This window comes from Triturus cristatus, chromosome 10, assembly GCF_964204655.1.
Source record: "Triturus cristatus chromosome 10, aTriCri1.1, whole genome shotgun sequence".
NCBI lineage: Eukaryota > Metazoa > Chordata > Amphibia > Caudata > Salamandridae > Triturus > Triturus cristatus.
In genome coordinates this window covers 1,247,450,151-1,247,468,154 of record NC_140593.1, presented here as the reverse complement: position 1 = coordinate 1,247,468,154, position 18,004 = coordinate 1,247,450,151, and the positions used below count along the sequence as shown (strand labels likewise).

Here is an 18,004-nt window from a genome sequence, read left to right as displayed (position 1 = left end):
GGGAGAGTCAGTCACATGTCAGACCAGAAGGGACGAGGCTGAGTCAGCCACATCTTAGACTCTCCTCTGACAGACCTGAAGGGCTGGGGCAGAGTCAGCCACATGTCAGACCCTCCTCTGACAGACCTGAAGGGCTGGGGCAGAGTCAGTCAGTGTCAGACCCTCCTCCGACAGACCTGAAGGGCTGGGGCAGAGTCAGTCCGTGTCAGACCCTCTTCTGGCAGACCAGAAGGGCCGGGGCAGAGTCAGTCACATGTCAGACCAAAAGGGCTGGGGCAGAGTCAGTCAGTGTCAGACCCTCCTCTGACAGACCTGAAGGGCTGGGGTAGAGTCAGCGACATGTCAGACCCTCCTCTGACAGACCTGAAGGGCCGGGGCAGAGTCAGTCAGTGTCAGACGCTCCTCTGACAGACCTGAAGGGCCAGGGCAGAGTCATTCGGTGTCAGACCCTCCTCTGACAGACCAGAAGGGTCGGGGCAGAGTCAGCCACATGTTAGACTCTCCTCTGACAGACCTGAAGGGCTGGGGCAGAGTCAGTCAGTGTCAGACGCTCCTCTGACAGACCTGAAGGGCCAGGGCAGAGTCATTCGGTGTCAGACCCTCCTCTGACAGACCAGAAGGGTCGGGGCAGAGTCAGCCACATGTTAGACTCTCCTCTGACAGACCTGAAGGGCTGGGGCAGAGCCAGCCACATGTCAGACCCTCCTCTGACAGACCTGAAGGGCTGGGGCAGAGTCAGTCAGTGTCAGACCCTCCTCTGACAGACCTGAAGGGCTGGGGCAGAGTCAGTCCGTGTCAGACCCTCTTCTGGCAGACCAGAAGGGCCGGGATGAGTCAGTCACATGTCAGACCAAAAGGGCTGGGGCAGAGTCAGTCAGTGTTAGACTCTCCTCTGACAGACCTGAAGGGCTGGGGCAGAGCCAGTCACGTGTTAGACTCTCCTCTGACAGACCTGAAGGGTCGGGGCAGAGCCAGCCACACGTTAGACTCTCCTCTGACAGACCAGAAGGGTCGGGGCAGAATCAGTCACATGTTAGACTCTCATCTGACATCCTGAAGGGCCGGGGCAGAGTCAGTCACATGTCAGACCTGAAGGGCTGGGGCAGAGTCAGCCACATATCAGACCCTCCTCCGACAGACCTGAAGGGCTGGGGCAGAGTCAGTCCGTGTCAGACCCTCTTCTGGCAGACCAGAAGGGCCGGGGCAGAGTCAGTCACATGTCAGACCAAAAGGGCTGGGGCAGAGTCAGTCAGTGTCAGACCCTCCTCTGACAGACCTGAAGGGCTGGGGTAGAGTCAGCGACATGTCAGACCCTCCTCTGACAGACCTGAAGGGCCGGGGCAGAGTCAGTCAGTGTCAGACGCTCCTCTGACAGACCTGAAGGGCCAGGGCAGAGTCATTCGGTGTCAGACCCTCCTCTGACAGACCAGAAGGGTCGGGGCAGAGTCAGCCACATGTTAGACTCTCCTCTGACAGACCTGAAGGGCTGGGGCAGAGTCAGTCAGTGTCAGACGCTCCTCTGACAGACCTGAAGGGCCAGGGCAGAGTCATTCGGTGTCAGACCCTCCTCTGACAGACCAGAAGGGTCGGGGCAGAGTCAGCCACATGTTAGACTCTCCTCTGACAGACCTGAAGGGCTGGGGCAGAGCCAGCCACATGTCAGACCCTCCTCTGACAGACCTGAAGGGCTGGGGCAGAGTCAGTCAGTGTCAGACCCTCCTCTGACAGACCTGAAGGGCTGGGGCAGAGTCAGTCCGTGTCAGACCCTCTTCTGGCAGACCAGAAGGGCCGGGATGAGTCAGTCACATGTCAGACCAAAAGGGCTGGGGCAGAGTCAGTCAGTGTTAGACTCTCCTCTGACAGACCTGAAGGGCTGGGGCAGAGCCAGTCACGTGTTAGACTCTCCTCTGACAGACCTGAAGGGTCGGGGCAGAGCCAGCCACACGTTAGACTCTCCTCTGACAGACCACAAGGGTCGGGGCAGAATCAGTCACATGTTAGACTCTCCTCTGACAGACCTGAAGGGCTGGGGCAGAGTCAGCCACGTGTTAGACTCTCATCTGACATCCTGAAGGGCCGGGGCAGAGTCAGTCACATGTCAGACCTGAAGGGCTGGGGCAGAGTCAGTCACATATCAGACCCTCATCTGACAGGCCTGAAGGGCCGGGGCAGAGTCAGCCACGTCGCTCCTTCCAGTCACCTGGCCGGCGCTGGATCACACCCTAGGCCGAGGTAGGAAGGGCCGGACCCGGCCGCACAGGTTCAGCCCCCGCCCCAGGGAGGGGCTCCGGCTGGAGGGGCTGGGAGGCGCCGGCGGAATCACCTGGCACTTCCGGGCACAGGTGCAGCGGCACCGCTCTAGGCCGGAGGGAGGCTCCGGAGGAGCCGGGGTCCGCAGGGATCTAGCTGGATCCGGGGCCAGAGATCCACCGCAGAACCGAACTAGAGCCAGACCCTCGCCCAGGGGTGGATCTGGAGCCAGGGCTGCCCCCGTGACCCAGAGCCAGGCTGCTGAAGGGACCCGGAACCTGGGCTGCACCGAGAGATCAAGAGCCGGGGATCGACCCAGAGAAGGACCTCCCTTGATCCCGGTCCGCACCGACCTGCTCCAGGGGAGGGGGCGACACTGGGGGTCCAGAACCAAGGGTTAACCTAGAACCGAGCCCTGACCCAGGACCACAGCGGCGCCGACCCCAATGGAGCCCGCCCCGGAGGGGGCTCCAGACCCAGGGATGGAGCCGGACACCTTCCACTCCCTGCTCCGCCTGAAGAACAGGAGCTACCGTGTGACCCTGCACAGAAAACACCTGAGCTGGATGGAGGAGCTGGGGAATAGCCAGGGTGCGGCAGGTGAGTGCAGGGGGAGGGGGCAAGAGCCCTGTGCCCGCAGGTCCACTCTGCATCCTCGGGGTCCTTATCTCGTGTGCTCTCAGCCCTCTGAAACTTCCACCCTGACCCTCTGATGCTCCCGTGCCCTCTGATGCTCCCGTGCCCTCTGATGCTCCCGTGCCCTCTGATGCTCCCGTGCCCTCTGATGCTCCCGTGCCCTCTGATGCTCCCGTGCTCTCAGCCCTCTGATGCTCCCGTTACCTCTGATGCTCCCGTGCCCTCGGCCCTCTGATGCTCCCGTGCCCTCGGCCCTCTGATGCTCCCGTGCCCTCGGCCCTCTGATGCTCCCGTGCCCTCGGCCCTCCGATGCTCCCGTGCCCTCGGCCCTCCGATGCTCCCGTGCCCTCGGCCCTCCGATGCTCCCGTGCCCTCGGCCCTCCGATGCTCCCGTGCCCTCAGCCCTCTGATGCGCTCACCCTGACGCTCCGGTGCCCTCAGCTCTCCAATGCTCGTACCTTGACCTCCGATACTTCCATATCCTCTGATGCTCGTACCCTAACTCTGATGCTCCCGTTCCCTCTGATGCTCCCGTGCCCTCAGCCCTCTGATGCTCCCGTGCCCTCAGCCCCCTGATGCTCCCATGCCCTCAGCCCCCTGATGCTCCCACTCTGATGCTCCCACCATGACGCTTCCGTGACCTCTAATGCTCTCGTGCCCTCAGTCCTCTGATGCTCTCAGTCCTCTGAGGCTCCCGTGCCCTCAGCCCTCTGATGCTCTCTCATGCCCTCAGCCCTCTGATGCTCTCTCATGCCCTCAGCCCTCTGATGCTCTCGTGCCCTCAGCCCTCTGATGCTCTCCCGTGCACGCAGCCCTCTGATGCCCCCGTCCCCTCTGGACCCCGAGCTCCTCCTTTGTGCACCGAGGATGTCTGCACTCTCAGGAAGTCTGTACCCCCAGGGCCTCCTCTGTACCCCCAGGGCCTCCTCTGTACCCTCAGGGCCTCCTCTGTACCCTCACAAGCAGGAGACCTTCAGCCTGCTTCAGGCCTTTCTCTGTTTTCTCAGGAACCCCTACTCCGACGTCATTCAAGCGGTCTGTACCCTCATGCCCTCCTCTGTATCCAATGAGCTTTGCATGTCAACTTCTTGTCTGTATGCTTAGGGGGTCTGTACTCTGTGGACCTCCTCTGTGCACTCAAGAGGTCTGTACCTTGTGCTCCTCCGCTCTGTACCACCAGGTGCGTTATACTCTCAGGTCCTTCTCTGTATTTTTAGGAGGTCTGTACTCTGACGTCATCCTCTGTGCACCCAGGAGGTCTGTACCCCATGAGCTTTGCATCCTCAGGTCCTCCTCTGTATTCTTAGGAGGTCAGTACTCTGACGTAATCTCCTGTGCACCCTGGAGGTCTGTACCCTCAGCTCCTTGTCTATATTCTTAGGAGGTCTGTACTCTGACGGCATCCTCTGTGCCCTCAGGTCCTCCTCTCAGGCTCCAGGAGCTTTGTTCTATAGCGCTTACTGCCCCTATGTTGACCACTGAAGCACTTGTCTACATGGGCATCAAGCTATGCCTTGTAGGGTGTGTGGTTGGGGCAGTGGTCGAAGTGGGGGAAAAAAAGTAGGGGAACTGTGGGCGGAGACTCAGGGGGCGGGAATAACCCAAGGATTGGATTAGTGGGCGGAGTCGGAGGTGTAGCTAGAAATAGCAAAACATACCAATTTTTGAACGTTTGGCATTTCACTGACCAGTTACAGCTTATAACGTTATTTAATTCAAAGAATCAATAAACATGTTTATTTGAGGTTTTATATAGAAGTTGTTTATATTTAATTCATTTACAATGTGGGACATGTTTCCAATCACAGAATATTCCAAATACGCTTATAAGTGGAATCATAAGCCATTTGTCTCCGAGCCATGCAGTTTCTTTCATCTCTACTTCTCCTCCCTTTTTCTAACCATTTCTGAACATAAAATTCAGGTTTAAATTCTATGACAGGTGGCCCCACGATATTTATGAACATTGTAGAAGACAGACGATTGATTGATATTCTGTTCCGCAGTGGTGTGAGCACATCATTCATTACACTAAAGCCCCGTTCACATTCAGCAGTTGAGGTACAAAAGGTGTTTATAATGTGCATTAATGGTTTCAGGCTTTCAGAGATGCAATTTTTATTTTGTTTGTGCTCTCTGAAACCAAGGATGTACTGCCTGGTATCAAATACATGCAACCTGCTACAAAGGTTTTGTAATTCTCCCTCACCGTATAAGATGTCTACTGGATCTGGCCAATAAACTGGTTGTAAGAGCTTCATTCTATGTGCTAACTCTTTGTATTCTATTTCATCATTGTTTGTGGTTGTGCATCTAGAAACATTTGATGCATTAGACATTGTCATCCTTTTTCGCAGGTTATTTGCTAAGCTCCTAAAGAACTGTGCCCTATTGATGCTAACACAGCCTTTGTTCTGTTGCAGTCCTACACCAGCAAACTGCATCCGTTCAGCAGCATCTAATGCAGTTGTAGCAGACAAAGGGCCCAGGTGCATCAGCCATTGATTCAAACACTAAAATCTGCATCTGTATTGAACGATCTGCCTCATATATGGTCATATCACGCCGCTGCAGCCTTCTGGATAGGTCACCCAATTCTGTGAGAGCATCATATAAAATGCCCATATTTTCAACAAACACCAGGGAGGTTAATAAACGGTTTAAACCAGCATATTTCCTCTGCTCAATGTCACTCCTCATTGAGTCTTCGGAAGATTCCATGAAATGTTTACTAAGTGTTTTGTAGTTATTCCAAACAGCTCTGACAGATCTTTCACTTGAGGACACCCAACGTACATCTAGCACCTTTCCAATTGCCAGAAGTCTTACTTCTACCTCCAGAGCACATTCCCCAAGCTCTCTCTGATTTTTCGGAGAGGCATGGTAGGTGGTATATAGTTTATCAAAAAAAATTTGAGCTGATTAATGCCTGCGACTTCTTTACAAACATCACCCACAGCAAGCTCCAGCTTGTGGTTAGCACAGTGCCATACACTCAACTGTGGATATTTCAGTTTCAGAAGCGTTGCCACACCGGATTTCCTACCTATCATATTGGAAGATCCATCTGTTACATGCTGAACCAAATGACTTTTTAAATACTCATCAGTAAAACCGTGTCTCTCTAAGCATGCAAGTAAGGTATCTAAGATTAGATCTGCTGCTGTGCTTGGCAACTCAACAAGGTCCGTGGCTCATTGTGTTTATCAATACATGCTCTTACACAGATAATTAGTGTGGTCAATTTACTATTTGTGAGCTTAGGGACATATTTATTGGAATGGTGGCGCAGGGCAGCACAGCAAGTTACTTTGCTGCGCTGCCCTGCATCACAGGGAAAGGGCGGGAATGTGCCGTATTTATCCAATATGGTGCATTCCGGTCTTTTCCCCCTGCACTGGCGCCATTTCGTCAGCCTAGCTTCAACGCAGGCACACTTGCCCCATGGTGCAAGGGTGCCTCCTTTGCATGCAGGATTGTTTTTGTGCAGGAAGGGGCACCTTCCTGTACAAAAACAATCTTGAGAGGCTTTTTAATCTTTCTATGTGGGCTGCAGAATAAAGCACAGTTTGAAAGAGGAAAAAGCAAGGAGAAATAAAGATATTTCTCCTAGGTATGCCTCCTCTGGGGCAGCGCAAGATTTTGCCGCATTCCCAGGATTACAAGTCCTTGTAAATCTATGAATGCGTCAAAAACCGTGGGGGTTGTGTGGGAGACTTTTATTATTGCAGGAAAACTACTGCATGACAAAGCCACTGCTGCTCTAGGGTGTGCTGCTTTGTAGACCTGCCCGCAAGACTGGTGGTGAACCTGGGTATGAATTGTGGTGGACAGGGCTTCAAGTTTACCCAACTGGCCACCGGTAGGGTTCACCTGCTGGTGCTAAGAGACCAGGGCTTCTAAGGTCTAGTGGGGCCTTCTAAAGTCTATCATGGGTGCTCCCTCAGGAGTGGTCTGATGGACAAGGCATGAAGGCTGAACCAGGTTCCCCAGTTCCAAATTTGGTAGCTCTGGCCATAATGCCACATCCTATCCCCACCGAACACCCTTCTGCCCCACTGAGTGAAACTCGCACTGTCTTCACCTACAACCCAATTCTGCCCCATTATAAGCACCTGGGTGTGACTCATTTCAAATTATGCAGTGCCTGAAAAAAAAGTAACAACATTCTGGGAAAAGCAAATACTCATAGGGAATGCAGGATTATGTAAAGCCTGCAAAATATAAGCAGGAACGACATGTTACCTTAACGCTTTTACTCTCGTTCAGAAATCAATGAGTATTTTTTGTCTCAAACATTGAGGACATGAATATAGGGCTCCTCCTGTACACATGTGTTAAGCAGGGCTCAGAGACAAAGGAACTCATCAAGAGAATCTGATCTGACTCACGGAAACCCACAAGGGCTCCTTCTTATCCACAAATTGTGCACTCTTGATTGTCAGCGCCAGGATGCCTGTTAGGTGAGAGTGCGCTTTACAAGTGAGATAAATAAATAAATAATTCTTATTCATGTAAGCCAGCTAGCTGCTCAAACAAAGTATAGCACATATGTATTCAAGTGTCCTGCAAAGAAGAATGAGTGCGAGTAAGTAAATGTGGGTGTGAATGATTGAGTGCCTGAATGTAACTGAGCATGAGTGAAAGAGTGTATGTCGATGAAAGTGAGAGAAAGTGAGTGAGAAGGAGTCACGTAGAGTAAGTGAAACTGTAAGTTAGAATGAGGTAATCAGAGTAGGAAAAAGTGGTGAGACTGAGTGAGTGAGAATGTGATACCAAATGTTGAAGAGTGAGTGCAAGTGAGCAATTTTGAGTAAAAGGGAAAGTGAATGAGAATGAATAATGGAGGTAGTGAGCCTGAGTGAGATAACGTGAGCAAGCAGGACAAAACACAGGCCTTGGCAAAGTGGAGGTAAATATTTACTTATGGGAGGAACATATTTTGCATCTTGAAAAAAAATGTGGTCAACTCCTGGGGATGTTGTCTTGGCACAGTAATGGCTTTGGAGAGAATTTGTGTAAAAATGGGGTGTTGAAAATAAAATGCAGTATTTGACCCTATAGTTTTTTTTCCAAAATTATCTTGGGAGTAGCAACACCCAGACTGCAAATCCTCCGGGCCCTCCTTTATCTCTTCTTAGTCTTTCAAGGCCCAGTAAATCGCACTCTTTTCCAAATCTCTTTCTAAATATTATCACTCTCAAAAACTGTTTTTTCTATGTAATTTTCCTTTGATGGGAAGAGGAGGTTTCTGAGGTGGTAGTATCAGGCAAGTGACACTACTTGGGCTCCCTCTGTTCGAGCCTTCATGGAGGATCCCTCTTCATTGCTACCTCCACCTGACCCCAGACTCCGCAACGCACTCCCTTACAGGCTTGATTATCCACTACTCCTCTCCAGTGCACCTTACCTCACAGCTGACCTTGGGCCCCAGCCCCATATCAGGCACCATCGGGCTCCACTTTCATTTTTCCCAGTAAAAACATTAGTAAAATCACCTTCAAACTTAAAACATTGAATATAGCAGTAAATATAATTAGCACACACTTTAAAGTATGTTCCACGGTAGCCCTTATGACCCGACTGCTAATTAAATAAACAAAAACAGAAAGGCCATGACAAGGCCGGCTTTAGCGCTGATGCGAAAGTCTTTTTTGGCGCCACACCAATAATCACTGCCATACGCCACAAGTGCTCCTCCTCTCCCCATAGCCCCTCCCCCTCATGACCTCCTCCTCGGATTCCCTCACTGCCACCCTCCACCAGTGCCCCTCATTTCGCTGTAGCCCCTCCCCCTCATGACCTCCTCCTCGGATTCCCTCACTACCATCCTCCAGCAGTGCCCCTCATCTCTCCCTAGCTCCCCCCTCCCCCCCATGACCTCTTCCTCGGATTCCCTCACTGCCACCCTCCAACAGTGCCCCTCATCGCTTCATAGCCACTCCCACTACCTCCTCCTCGGATTCCCTCACTGCCACCCTCCAACAGTGCCCCTCATCTTTACGTAGCCCCTCTCTCATATGCATTTCATTTGTTGTGTAGCGCTACTCATATCAGTGTAGTGTGTGTCAGTACTTTACACCACGCACACATTATACAGAGACAACGAATCATACAAGTATGTAAATCAGCCTACAGGGAATGTCACATAAGCCAATGAGGATTACATGGTGTATGAATCACATGTCATCCATACTGGTGGGCAGTTATTTTAAGAGGGTTTGGTCAGGAGAAGCACAAACTCAGGATTTAAAGAGTACTCCAGTGGTTAGGGGTTGGCTTTACTGATAAAAATGTATATCTGCCCAAAGATACTCATTTTAGCAACATTAGAATAATGAAAGACTGGGGAAGTTCTAACTATATCACAAAACAAAAAACGCGAAGTTCTAACTATATCATTCAGGTTTGCATACAGCTCTTTGATGACAGTTCATTGGTCACTGTCCTATGTTAGCATTGTAACTTCTGAACTGCAAGTAACATAAGGATCTCTGTCACAATGACAGTAACCCACTGAGCTTCCACATAAAATACAGTTCATCTGCACTTAACTACTAACAGAGAAATGATTGCTCTCCAGCAGGATCATTAATCCCCAGCGTTATCTGGGCATTTTTTTATTGTCCTATTGTTGTCCTGCATCAGCCATGATAATGATAAAAACGGATTAAATGAAGCACACACAAAGTACATGTCCTGCTGCGCCTGTGCAGAATTTAAAAAGAAAAACAAATAGTGACACATTCTCCTACCTACTCCATTAGTCAATCTTAGTGTCGCAGCCTGAAGTGATAAGCAGCTACAGGGGTTGGGAAAGGTGAATCAAAATAAACAAACTTCTTTCCTCCTGCGCTGCATAGAAAAAGAATATCCACGCAGCAGGACAGTAGGCAAAGGTTACCACGGCCAAAGAAAGGATTTGTCGCCTTTCGCCATGCCCCTGTTGGAGATGATTGGGTGAAAAAATAAACAAAGCCTTGTTAACATGTAAATGGTCTTTTAAAGACCTGTGAAGTACTCAGGTGCGATAATCTCTGAAACTGTCTGTGTGTGCGCGCCCGGGCTTTGAAGCACTTTGAGCCCCATGGCGTTTCGCGCCTGCCTTCAAGCCTTACTAGAACCGGGCCTGAATTAGGGCAGTCCCGGGACGCTTTTTTTAAATAAAAAAGTAGGGGAACGGACTAGCATAATTTTTAAAAGTAGGGGCACGCCGTGCCCTTCCGTTCCCCCCCACTTCTAACACTGGGTTGGGGGTGTTGTGTTGATCCTACGTGGGAAGTTCTTCCGTGTGTGTGTGTGACGAGCACCGAGGTGTGGGTATCGTGTTATGGGATGCAGCGCTTAGCAGTGTGGTGGATGAAGCGGTGTGAGGGACGGGCGCGCAGTGATGGTAGTCAGCACGGGGGGCGCTCGAGCCGCCCTGCAGGTCCCTTTCTGGATTTCCTTTGACCCCACTCCACGTGGCTGGTCACCGCACTGGGCTATCCATTCTGATAATTCCTAAATCGTGTATGGTCCTGAGGCGGCATAGGGTGGGCGAAGGGTGGTGCGGAGACCTGCTGGGGTGGGCGTTGTTCCCATCAGCCCATGTCTGATGGGCGTTGCGAGAAGCAGCCCTTCTGTGTGAGTAGCTGGACCTCAGTGGGGGGCAGGTGAGTGCTCAGTGTCCAGCAGGATGTGACGGGTCTCTTCAGGTATTCCACGCCTGGTCAGTTGATGCGGGCTGGTTTATGGGCTGGTCTCTTCAGGTATTCCACGCCTGGTCAGTTGGTGCGGGCTGGTCTCTTCAGGTATTCCACGCCTGGTCAGTTGGTGCGGGCTGGTTTATAGGCTGGTCTCTTCAGGTATTCCACGCCTGGTCAGTTGGTGCGGGCAGTTTATGGGCTGGTCTCTTCAGGTTTTCCACGCCTGGTCAGTTGGTGCGGGCGGTTTATGGGCTGGTCTCTTCAGGTATTCCACGCCTGGTCAGTTGGTGCGGGCAGTTTATGGGCTGGTCTCTTCAGGTATTCCAGGCCTGGTCAGTTGGTACGGGCTGGTTTATGGGCTGGTCTCTTCAGGTATTCCACGGCTGGTCAGTTGGTACGGGCTGGTTTATGGGTTGGTCTCTTCAGGTATTCCAGGCCTGGTCAGTTGGTGCGGGCTGGTTTATGGGCTGGTCTCTTCAGGTATTCCAGGCCTGGTCAGTTGATGCGGGCTGGTTTATGGGCTGGTCTCTTCAGGTATTCCACACCTGGTTAGTTGGTGTGGGCTGGTTTTTGGGCTGGTCTCTTCAGGTATTCCACGCCTGGTCAGTTGGTGCGGGCTGGTCTCTTCAGGTATTCCACGCCTGGTCAGTTGGTGCAGGCAGTTTATGGGCTGGTCTCTTCAGGTATTCCACGCCTGGTCAGTTGGTGCAGGCAGTTTATGGGCTGGTCTCTTCAGGTATTCCACGCCTGGTCAGTTGGTGCGGGCTGGTCTCTTCAGGTATTCCACGCCTGGTCAGTCTGTGCGGGCTGGTTTATGGGCTGGTCTCTTCAGGTATTCCACGCCTGGTCAGTTGGTGCGGGCTGGTCTCTTCAGGTATTCCACGCCTGGTCAGTTGGTACGGGCTGGTTTATGGGTTGGTCTCTTCAGGTATTCCAGGCCTGGTCAGTTGGTGCGGGCTGGTCTCTTCAGGTATTCCACGCCTGGTCAGTTGGTGCGGGCTGGTTTATGGGCTGGTCTCTTCAGGTATTCCAGGCCTGGTCAGTTGATGCGGGCTGGGTTATGGGCTGGTCTCTTCAGGTATTCCACACCTGGTCAGTTGGTGTGGGCTGGTTTTTGGGCTGGTCTCTTCAGGTATTCCACGCCTGGTCAGTTGGTGCGGGCTGGTCTCTTCAGGTATTCCACGCCTGGTCAGTTGGTGCAGGCAGTTTATGGGCTGGTCTCTTCAGGTATTCCACACCTGGTCAGTTGGTGTGGGCTGGTTTTTGGGCTGGTCTCTTCAGGTATTCCACGCCTGGTCAGTTGGTGCGGGCTGGTCTCTTCAGGTATTCCACGCCTGGTCAGTTGGTGCAGGCAGTTTATGGGCTGGTCTCTTCAGGTATTCCACGCCTGGTCAGTTGGTGCGGGCGGTTTATGGGCTGGTCTCTTCAGGTATTCCACGCCTGGTCAGTTGGTGCGGGCTGGTCTCTTCAGGTATTCCACGCCTGGTCAGTTTGTGCGGGCTGGTTTATGGGCTGGTCTCTTCAGGTATTCCACGCCTGGTCAGTTGGTGCGGGCTGGTCTCTTCAGGTATTCCACGCCTGGTCAGTTGGTACGGGCTGGTTTATGGGTTGGTCTCTTCAGGTATTCCACGCCTGGTCAGTTGGTGCGGGCGGTTTATGGGCTGGTCTCTTCAGGTATTCCACGCCTGGTCAGTTGGTGCGGGCTGGTCTCTTCAGGTATTCCACGCCTGGTCAGTTTGTGCGGGCTGGTTTATGGGCTGGTCTCTTCAGGTATTCCACGCCTGGTCAGTTGGTGCGGGCTGGTCTCTTCAGGTATTCCACGCCTGGTCAGTTGGTACGGGCTGGTTTATGGGTTGGTCTCTTCAGGTATTCCAGGCCTGGTCACTTGGTGCGGGCTGGTCTCTTCAGGTATTCCACGCCTGGTCAGTTGGTGCGGGCTGGTTTATGGGCTGGTCTCTTCAGGTATTCCACACCTGGTCAGTTGGTACGGGCTGGTCTCTTCAGGTATTCCACGCCTGGTCAGTTGGTGCGGGCTGGTTTATGGGCTGGTCTCTTCAGGTATTCCAGGCCTGGTCAGTTGATGCGGGCTGGTTTATGGGCTGGTCTCTTCAGGTATTCCACACCTGGTCAGTTGGTGTGGGCTGGTTTTTGGGCTGGTCTCTTCAGGTATTCCACGCCTGGTCAGTTGGTGCGGGCTGGTCTCTTCAGGTATTCCACGCCTGGTCAGTTGGTGCAGGCAGTTTATGGGCTGGTCTCTTCAGGTATTCCACGCCTGGTCAGTTGGTGCGGGCGGTTTATGGGCTGGTCTCTTCAGGTATTCCACGCCTGGTCAGTTGGTGCGGGCTGGTCTCTTCAGGTATTCCACGCCTGGTCAGTTGGTGCGGGCTGGTCTCTTAAGGTATTCCACGCCTGGTCAGTTGGTGCGGGCTGGTCTCTTCAGGTATTCCACGCCTGGTCAGTTGGTACGGGCAGGTTTATGGGTTGGTCTCTTCAGGTATTCCAGGCCTGGTCAGTTGGTGCGGGCTGGTCTCTTCAGGTATTCCACGCCTGGTCAGTTGGTGCGGGCTGGTTTATGGGCTGGTCTCTTCAGGTATTCCACGCCTGGTCAGTTGGTACGGGCTGGTCTCTTCAGGTATTCCACGCCTGGTCAGTTGGTGCGGGCTGGTTTATGGGTTGGTCTCTTCAGGTATTCCAGGCCTGGTCAGTTGATGCGGGCTGGTTTATGGGCTGGTCTCTTCAGGTATTCCACACCTGGTCAGTTGGTGTGGGCTGGTTTTTGGGCTGGTCTCTTTGGGTATTTCACGCCTGGTCAGTTGGTGCGGGATGGTTTATGGGCTGGTCTCTTCAGGTATTCCACGCCTGGTCAGTTTGTGCGGGCGGTTTATGGGCTGCTCTCTTCAGGTATTCCACACCTGGTCAGTTGGTGCGGGCTGGTTTATGGGCTGGTCTCTTCAGGTATTCCACGCCTGGTCAGTTGGTACGGGCTGGTTTATGGGCTGGTCTCTTCAGGTAGTTTATGGGCTGGTCTCTTCAAGTATTCCACGCCTGGTCAGTTGGTGCGGGCTGGTCTTGTCAGGTATTCCACGCCTGGTCAGTTGGTACGGGCTGGTTTATGGGCTGGTCTCTTCAGGTATTCCACGCCTGGTCAGTTGGTGCGGGCTGGTTTATGGGCTGGTCTCTTCAGGTATTCGAGGCCTGGTCAGTTGATGCGGGCTGGTTCATGGGCTGGTCTCTTCAGGTATTCCACGCCTGGTCAGTTTGTGCGGGCTGGTTTATGGGCTGGTCTCTTCAGGTAGTTTATGGGCTGATCTCTTCAGGTATTCCACACCTGGTCAGTCGGTACGGGCTGGTTTCTTCAGGTACTCCACGCCTGGTCAGTTGGTGCGGGCAGTTTATGGGCTGGTCTCTTCAGGTAGTTTATGGGCTGGTCTCTTCAGGTATTCCACGCCTGGTCAGTTTGTGCGGGCGGTTTATGGGCTGGTCTCTTCAGGTATTCCACACCTGGTCAGTTGGTGCAGGCTGGTTTATGGGCTGGTCTCTTCAGGTAGTTTATGGGCTGGTCTCTTCAGGTATTCCACGCCTTGTCAGTTGGTGCGGGTTGGTCTCTTCAGGTATTCCACGCCTGGTCAGTTGGAACGGGCTGGTTTATGGGCTGGTCTCTTTAGGTAATCCACGCCTGGTCAGTTGGTGCGGGCTGGTTTATGGGCTGGTCTCTTCAGGTATTCCAGGCCTGGTCAGTTGATGCGGGCTGGTTTATGGGCTGGTCTCTTCAGGTATTCCACACCTGGTCAGTTGGTGTGGGCTGGTTTATGGGCTGGTCTCTTCAGGTATTCCACGCCTGGTCAGTTGATGCGGGCTGGTTTATGGGCTGGTCTCTTCAGGTATTCCACGCCTGGTCAGTTGGTGCGGGCTGGTTTATGGGCTGGTCTCTTCAGGTATTCCACGCCTGGTCAGTTTGTGCGGGCTGGTTTATGGGCTGGTCTCTTCAGGTATTCCACGCCTGGTCAGTTGGTGCGGGCTGGTTTTTGGGCTGGTCTCTTCAGGTATTCCGCGCCTGGTCAGTTGGTGCGGGCTGGTTTATGGGCTGGTCTATTCAGGTATTCCACGCCTGGTCAGTTTGTGCGGGCTGGTTTATGGGCTGGTCTCTTCAGGTTTTCCACGCCTGGTCAGTTGGTGCAGGCTGGTTTATGGGCTGGTCTCTTCAGGTATTCCACACCTGGTCAGTCGGTACGGGTGTCTCTCCAGGTACTCCACGCCTGGTCAGTTGGTGCGGGCAGTTTATGGGCTGGTCTCTTCAGGTAGTTTATGGGCTGGTCAGTTGGTGCGGGCTGGTTTATGGGCTGGTCTCTTCAGGTATTCCACGCCTGGTCAGTCGGTATGGGCTGGTCTCTTCAGGTACTCCACGCCTGGTCAGTTGGTGCGGGCAGTTTATGGGCTGGTCTCTTCAGGTAGTTTATGGGCTGGTCACTTCAGGTATTCCACGCCTGGTCAGTTGGTGCGGGCAGTTTATGGGCTGGTCTCTTCAGGTAGTTTATGGGCTGGTCTCTTCAGGTATTCCACGCCTGGTCAGTTGGTACGGGCTGGTTTATGGGCTGGTCTCTTCAGTTATTCCACGCCTGGTCAGTTGGTGCGGGCTGGTTTATGGGCTGGTCCCTTCAGGTATTCCACGCCTGGTCAGTTGGTACGGGCTGGTTTATGGGCTGGTCTCTTCAGGTATTCCACGCCTGGTCAGTTGGTACAGGCTGGTTTATGGGCTGGTCTCTTCAGGTATTCCACGCCTGGTCAGTTGGTGCGGGCTGGTCTCTTCAGGTATTCCACGCCTGGTCAGTTGGTACGGGCTGGTTTATGGGCTGGTCTCTTCAGGTATTCCACGCCTGGTCAGTTGGTGCGGGCTGGTTTATGGGCTGGTCTCTTCAGGTATTCGAGGCCTGGTCAGTTGATGCGGGCTGGTTTATGGGCTGGTCTCTTCAGGTATTCCACACCTGGTCAGTTGGTGTGGGCTGGTTTTTGGGCTGGTTTCTTCAGGTATTCCACGCCTGGTCAGTTGATGCGGGCTGGTTTATAGGCTGGTCTCTTCAGGTATTCCACGCCTGGTCAGTTGGTGCGGGCTGGTTTATGGGCTGGTCTCTTCAGGTATTCCACGCCTGGTCAGTTGGTGCGGGCTGGTTTATGGGCTGGTCTATTCAGGTATTCCACGCCTGGTCAATTTGTGCGGGCTGGTTTATGGGCTGGTCTCTTCAGGTAGTTTATGGGCTGATCTCTTCAGGTATTCCACACCTGGTCAGTCGGTACGGGCTGGTTTCTTCAGGTACTCCACGCCTGGTCAGTTGGTGCGGGCAGTTTATGGGCTGGTCTCTTCAGGTAGTTTATGGGCTGGTCTCTTCAGGTATTCCACGCCTGGTCAGTTGGTGCGGGCTGGTTTATGGGCTGGTCTCTTCAGGTATTCCACGCCTGGTCAGTTGGTGCGGGCTTGTCTCTTCAGGTATTCCACGCCTGGTCAGTTGGTACGGGCTGGTTTATGGGTTGGTCTCTTCAGGTATTCCAGGCCTGGTCAGTTGGTGCGGGCTGGTCTCTTCAGGTATTCCACGCCTGGTCAGTTGGTGCGGGCTGGTTTATGGGCTGGTCTCTTCAGGTATTCCAGGCCTGGTCAGTTGATGCGGGCTGGTTTATGGGCTGGTCTCTTCAGGTATTCCACACCTGGTCAGTTGGTGTGGGCTGGTTTTTGGGCTGGTCTCTTCAGGTATTCCACGCCTGGTCAGTTGGTGCGGGCTGGTTTATGGGCTGGTCTCTTCAGGTATTCCACGCCTGGTCAGTTGGTGCGGGCGGTTTATGGGCTGCTCTCTTCAGGTATTCCACACCTGGTCAGTTGGTGTGGGCTGGTTTATGGGCTGGTCTCTTCAGGTATTCCACGCCTGGTCAGTTGATGCGGGCTGGTTTATGGGCTGGTCTCTTCAGGTATTCCACGCCTGGTCAGTTGGTGCGGGCTGGTTTATGGGCTGGTCTCTTCAGGTATTCCACGCCTGGTCAGTTTGTGCGGGCTGGTTTATGGGCTGGTCTCTTCAGGTATTCCACGCCTGGTCAGTTGGTGCGGGCTGGTTTTTGGGCTGGTCTCTTCAGGTATTCCACGCCTGGTCAGTTGGTGCGGGCTGGTCTCTTCAGGTATTCCACGCCTGGTCAGTTGGTACGGGCTGGTTTATGGGTTGGTCTCTTCAGGTATTCCAGGCCTGGTCAGTTGGTGCGGGCTAGTCTCTTCAGGTATTCCACGCCTGGTCAGTTGGTGCGGGCTGGTTTATGGGCTGGTCTCTTCAGGTATTCCACGCCTGGTCAGTTGGTGCGGGCTGGTCTCTTCAGGTAGTTTATGGGCTGGTCTCTTCAGGTATTCCACGCCTGGTCAGTTGGTGCGGGCTGGTCTCTTCAGGTATTCCACGCCTGGTCAGTTGGTATGGGCTGGTTTATGGGCTGTTCTCTTCAGGTATTCCTCGCCTGGTCAGTTGGTGCGGGCTGGTTTATGAGCTGGTCTCTTCAGGTATTCGAGGCCTGGTCAGTTGATGCGGGCTGGTTTATGGGCTGGTCTCTTCAGGTATTCCACGCCTGGTCAGTTGGTGCGGGCTGGTTTTTGGGCTGGTCTCTTCAGGTATTCCACGCCTGGTCAGTTGGTGCGGGCTGGTCTCTTCAGGTATTCCACGCCTGGTCAGTTGGTGTGGGCTGGTTTTTGGGCTGGTTTCTTCAGGTATTCCACGCCTGGTCAGTTGATGCGGGCTGGTTTATAGGCTGGTCTCTTCAGGTATTCCACGCCTGGTCAGTTGGTGCGGGCTGGTTTATGGGCTGGTCTCTTCAGGTATTCCACGCCTGGTCAGTTGGTGCGGGCTGGTTTATGGGCTGGTCTATTCAGGTATTCCACGCCTGGTCAATTTGTGCGGGCTGGTTTATGGGCTGGTCTCTTCAGGTAGTTTATGGGCTGATCTCTTCAGGTATTCCACACCTGGTCAGTCGGTACGGGCTGGTTTCTTCAGGTATTCCACGCCTGGTCAGTTGGTGCGGGCAGTTTATGGGCTGGTCTCTTCAGGTATTCCACACCTGGTCAGTTGGTGTGGGCTGGTTTTTGGGCTGGTTTCTTCAGGTATTCCACGCCTGGTCAGTTGATGCGGGCTGGTTTATAGGCTGGTCTCTTCAGGTATTCCACGCCTGGTCAGTTGGTGCGGGCTGGTTTATGGGCTGGTCTCTTCAGGTATTCCACGCCTGGTCAGTTGGTGCGGGCTGGTTTATGGGCTGGTCTATTCAGGTATTCCACGCCTGGTCAATTTGTGCGGGCTGGTTTATGGGCTGGTCTCTTCAGGTAGTTTATGGGCTTATCTCTTCAGGTATTCCACACCTGGTCAGTCGGTACGGGCTGGTTTCTTCAGGTACTCCACGCCTGGTCAGTTGGTGCG

General features: G+C 53.3%; 1 protein-coding gene across 1 annotated transcript in view; it reads left to right on the top strand.

The window, feature by feature from the left end:
* The first annotated feature begins 2,282 nt into the window (after nucleotides 1-2,282).
* The window catches only part of LOC146797202 (ceramide kinase-like), a 269,453-nt gene continuing 253,731 nt past the window's right edge, over nucleotides 2,283-18,004 (top strand). Inside the window, exon 1 of the mRNA XM_085629912.1 lies at nucleotides 2,283-2,850. Within this exon, the coding sequence (XP_085486038.1) occupies nucleotides 2,697-2,850 (154 nt within the window). The 5' untranslated portion in view covers nucleotides 2,283-2,696. The remainder of the gene's footprint in view (nucleotides 2,851-18,004) is intronic.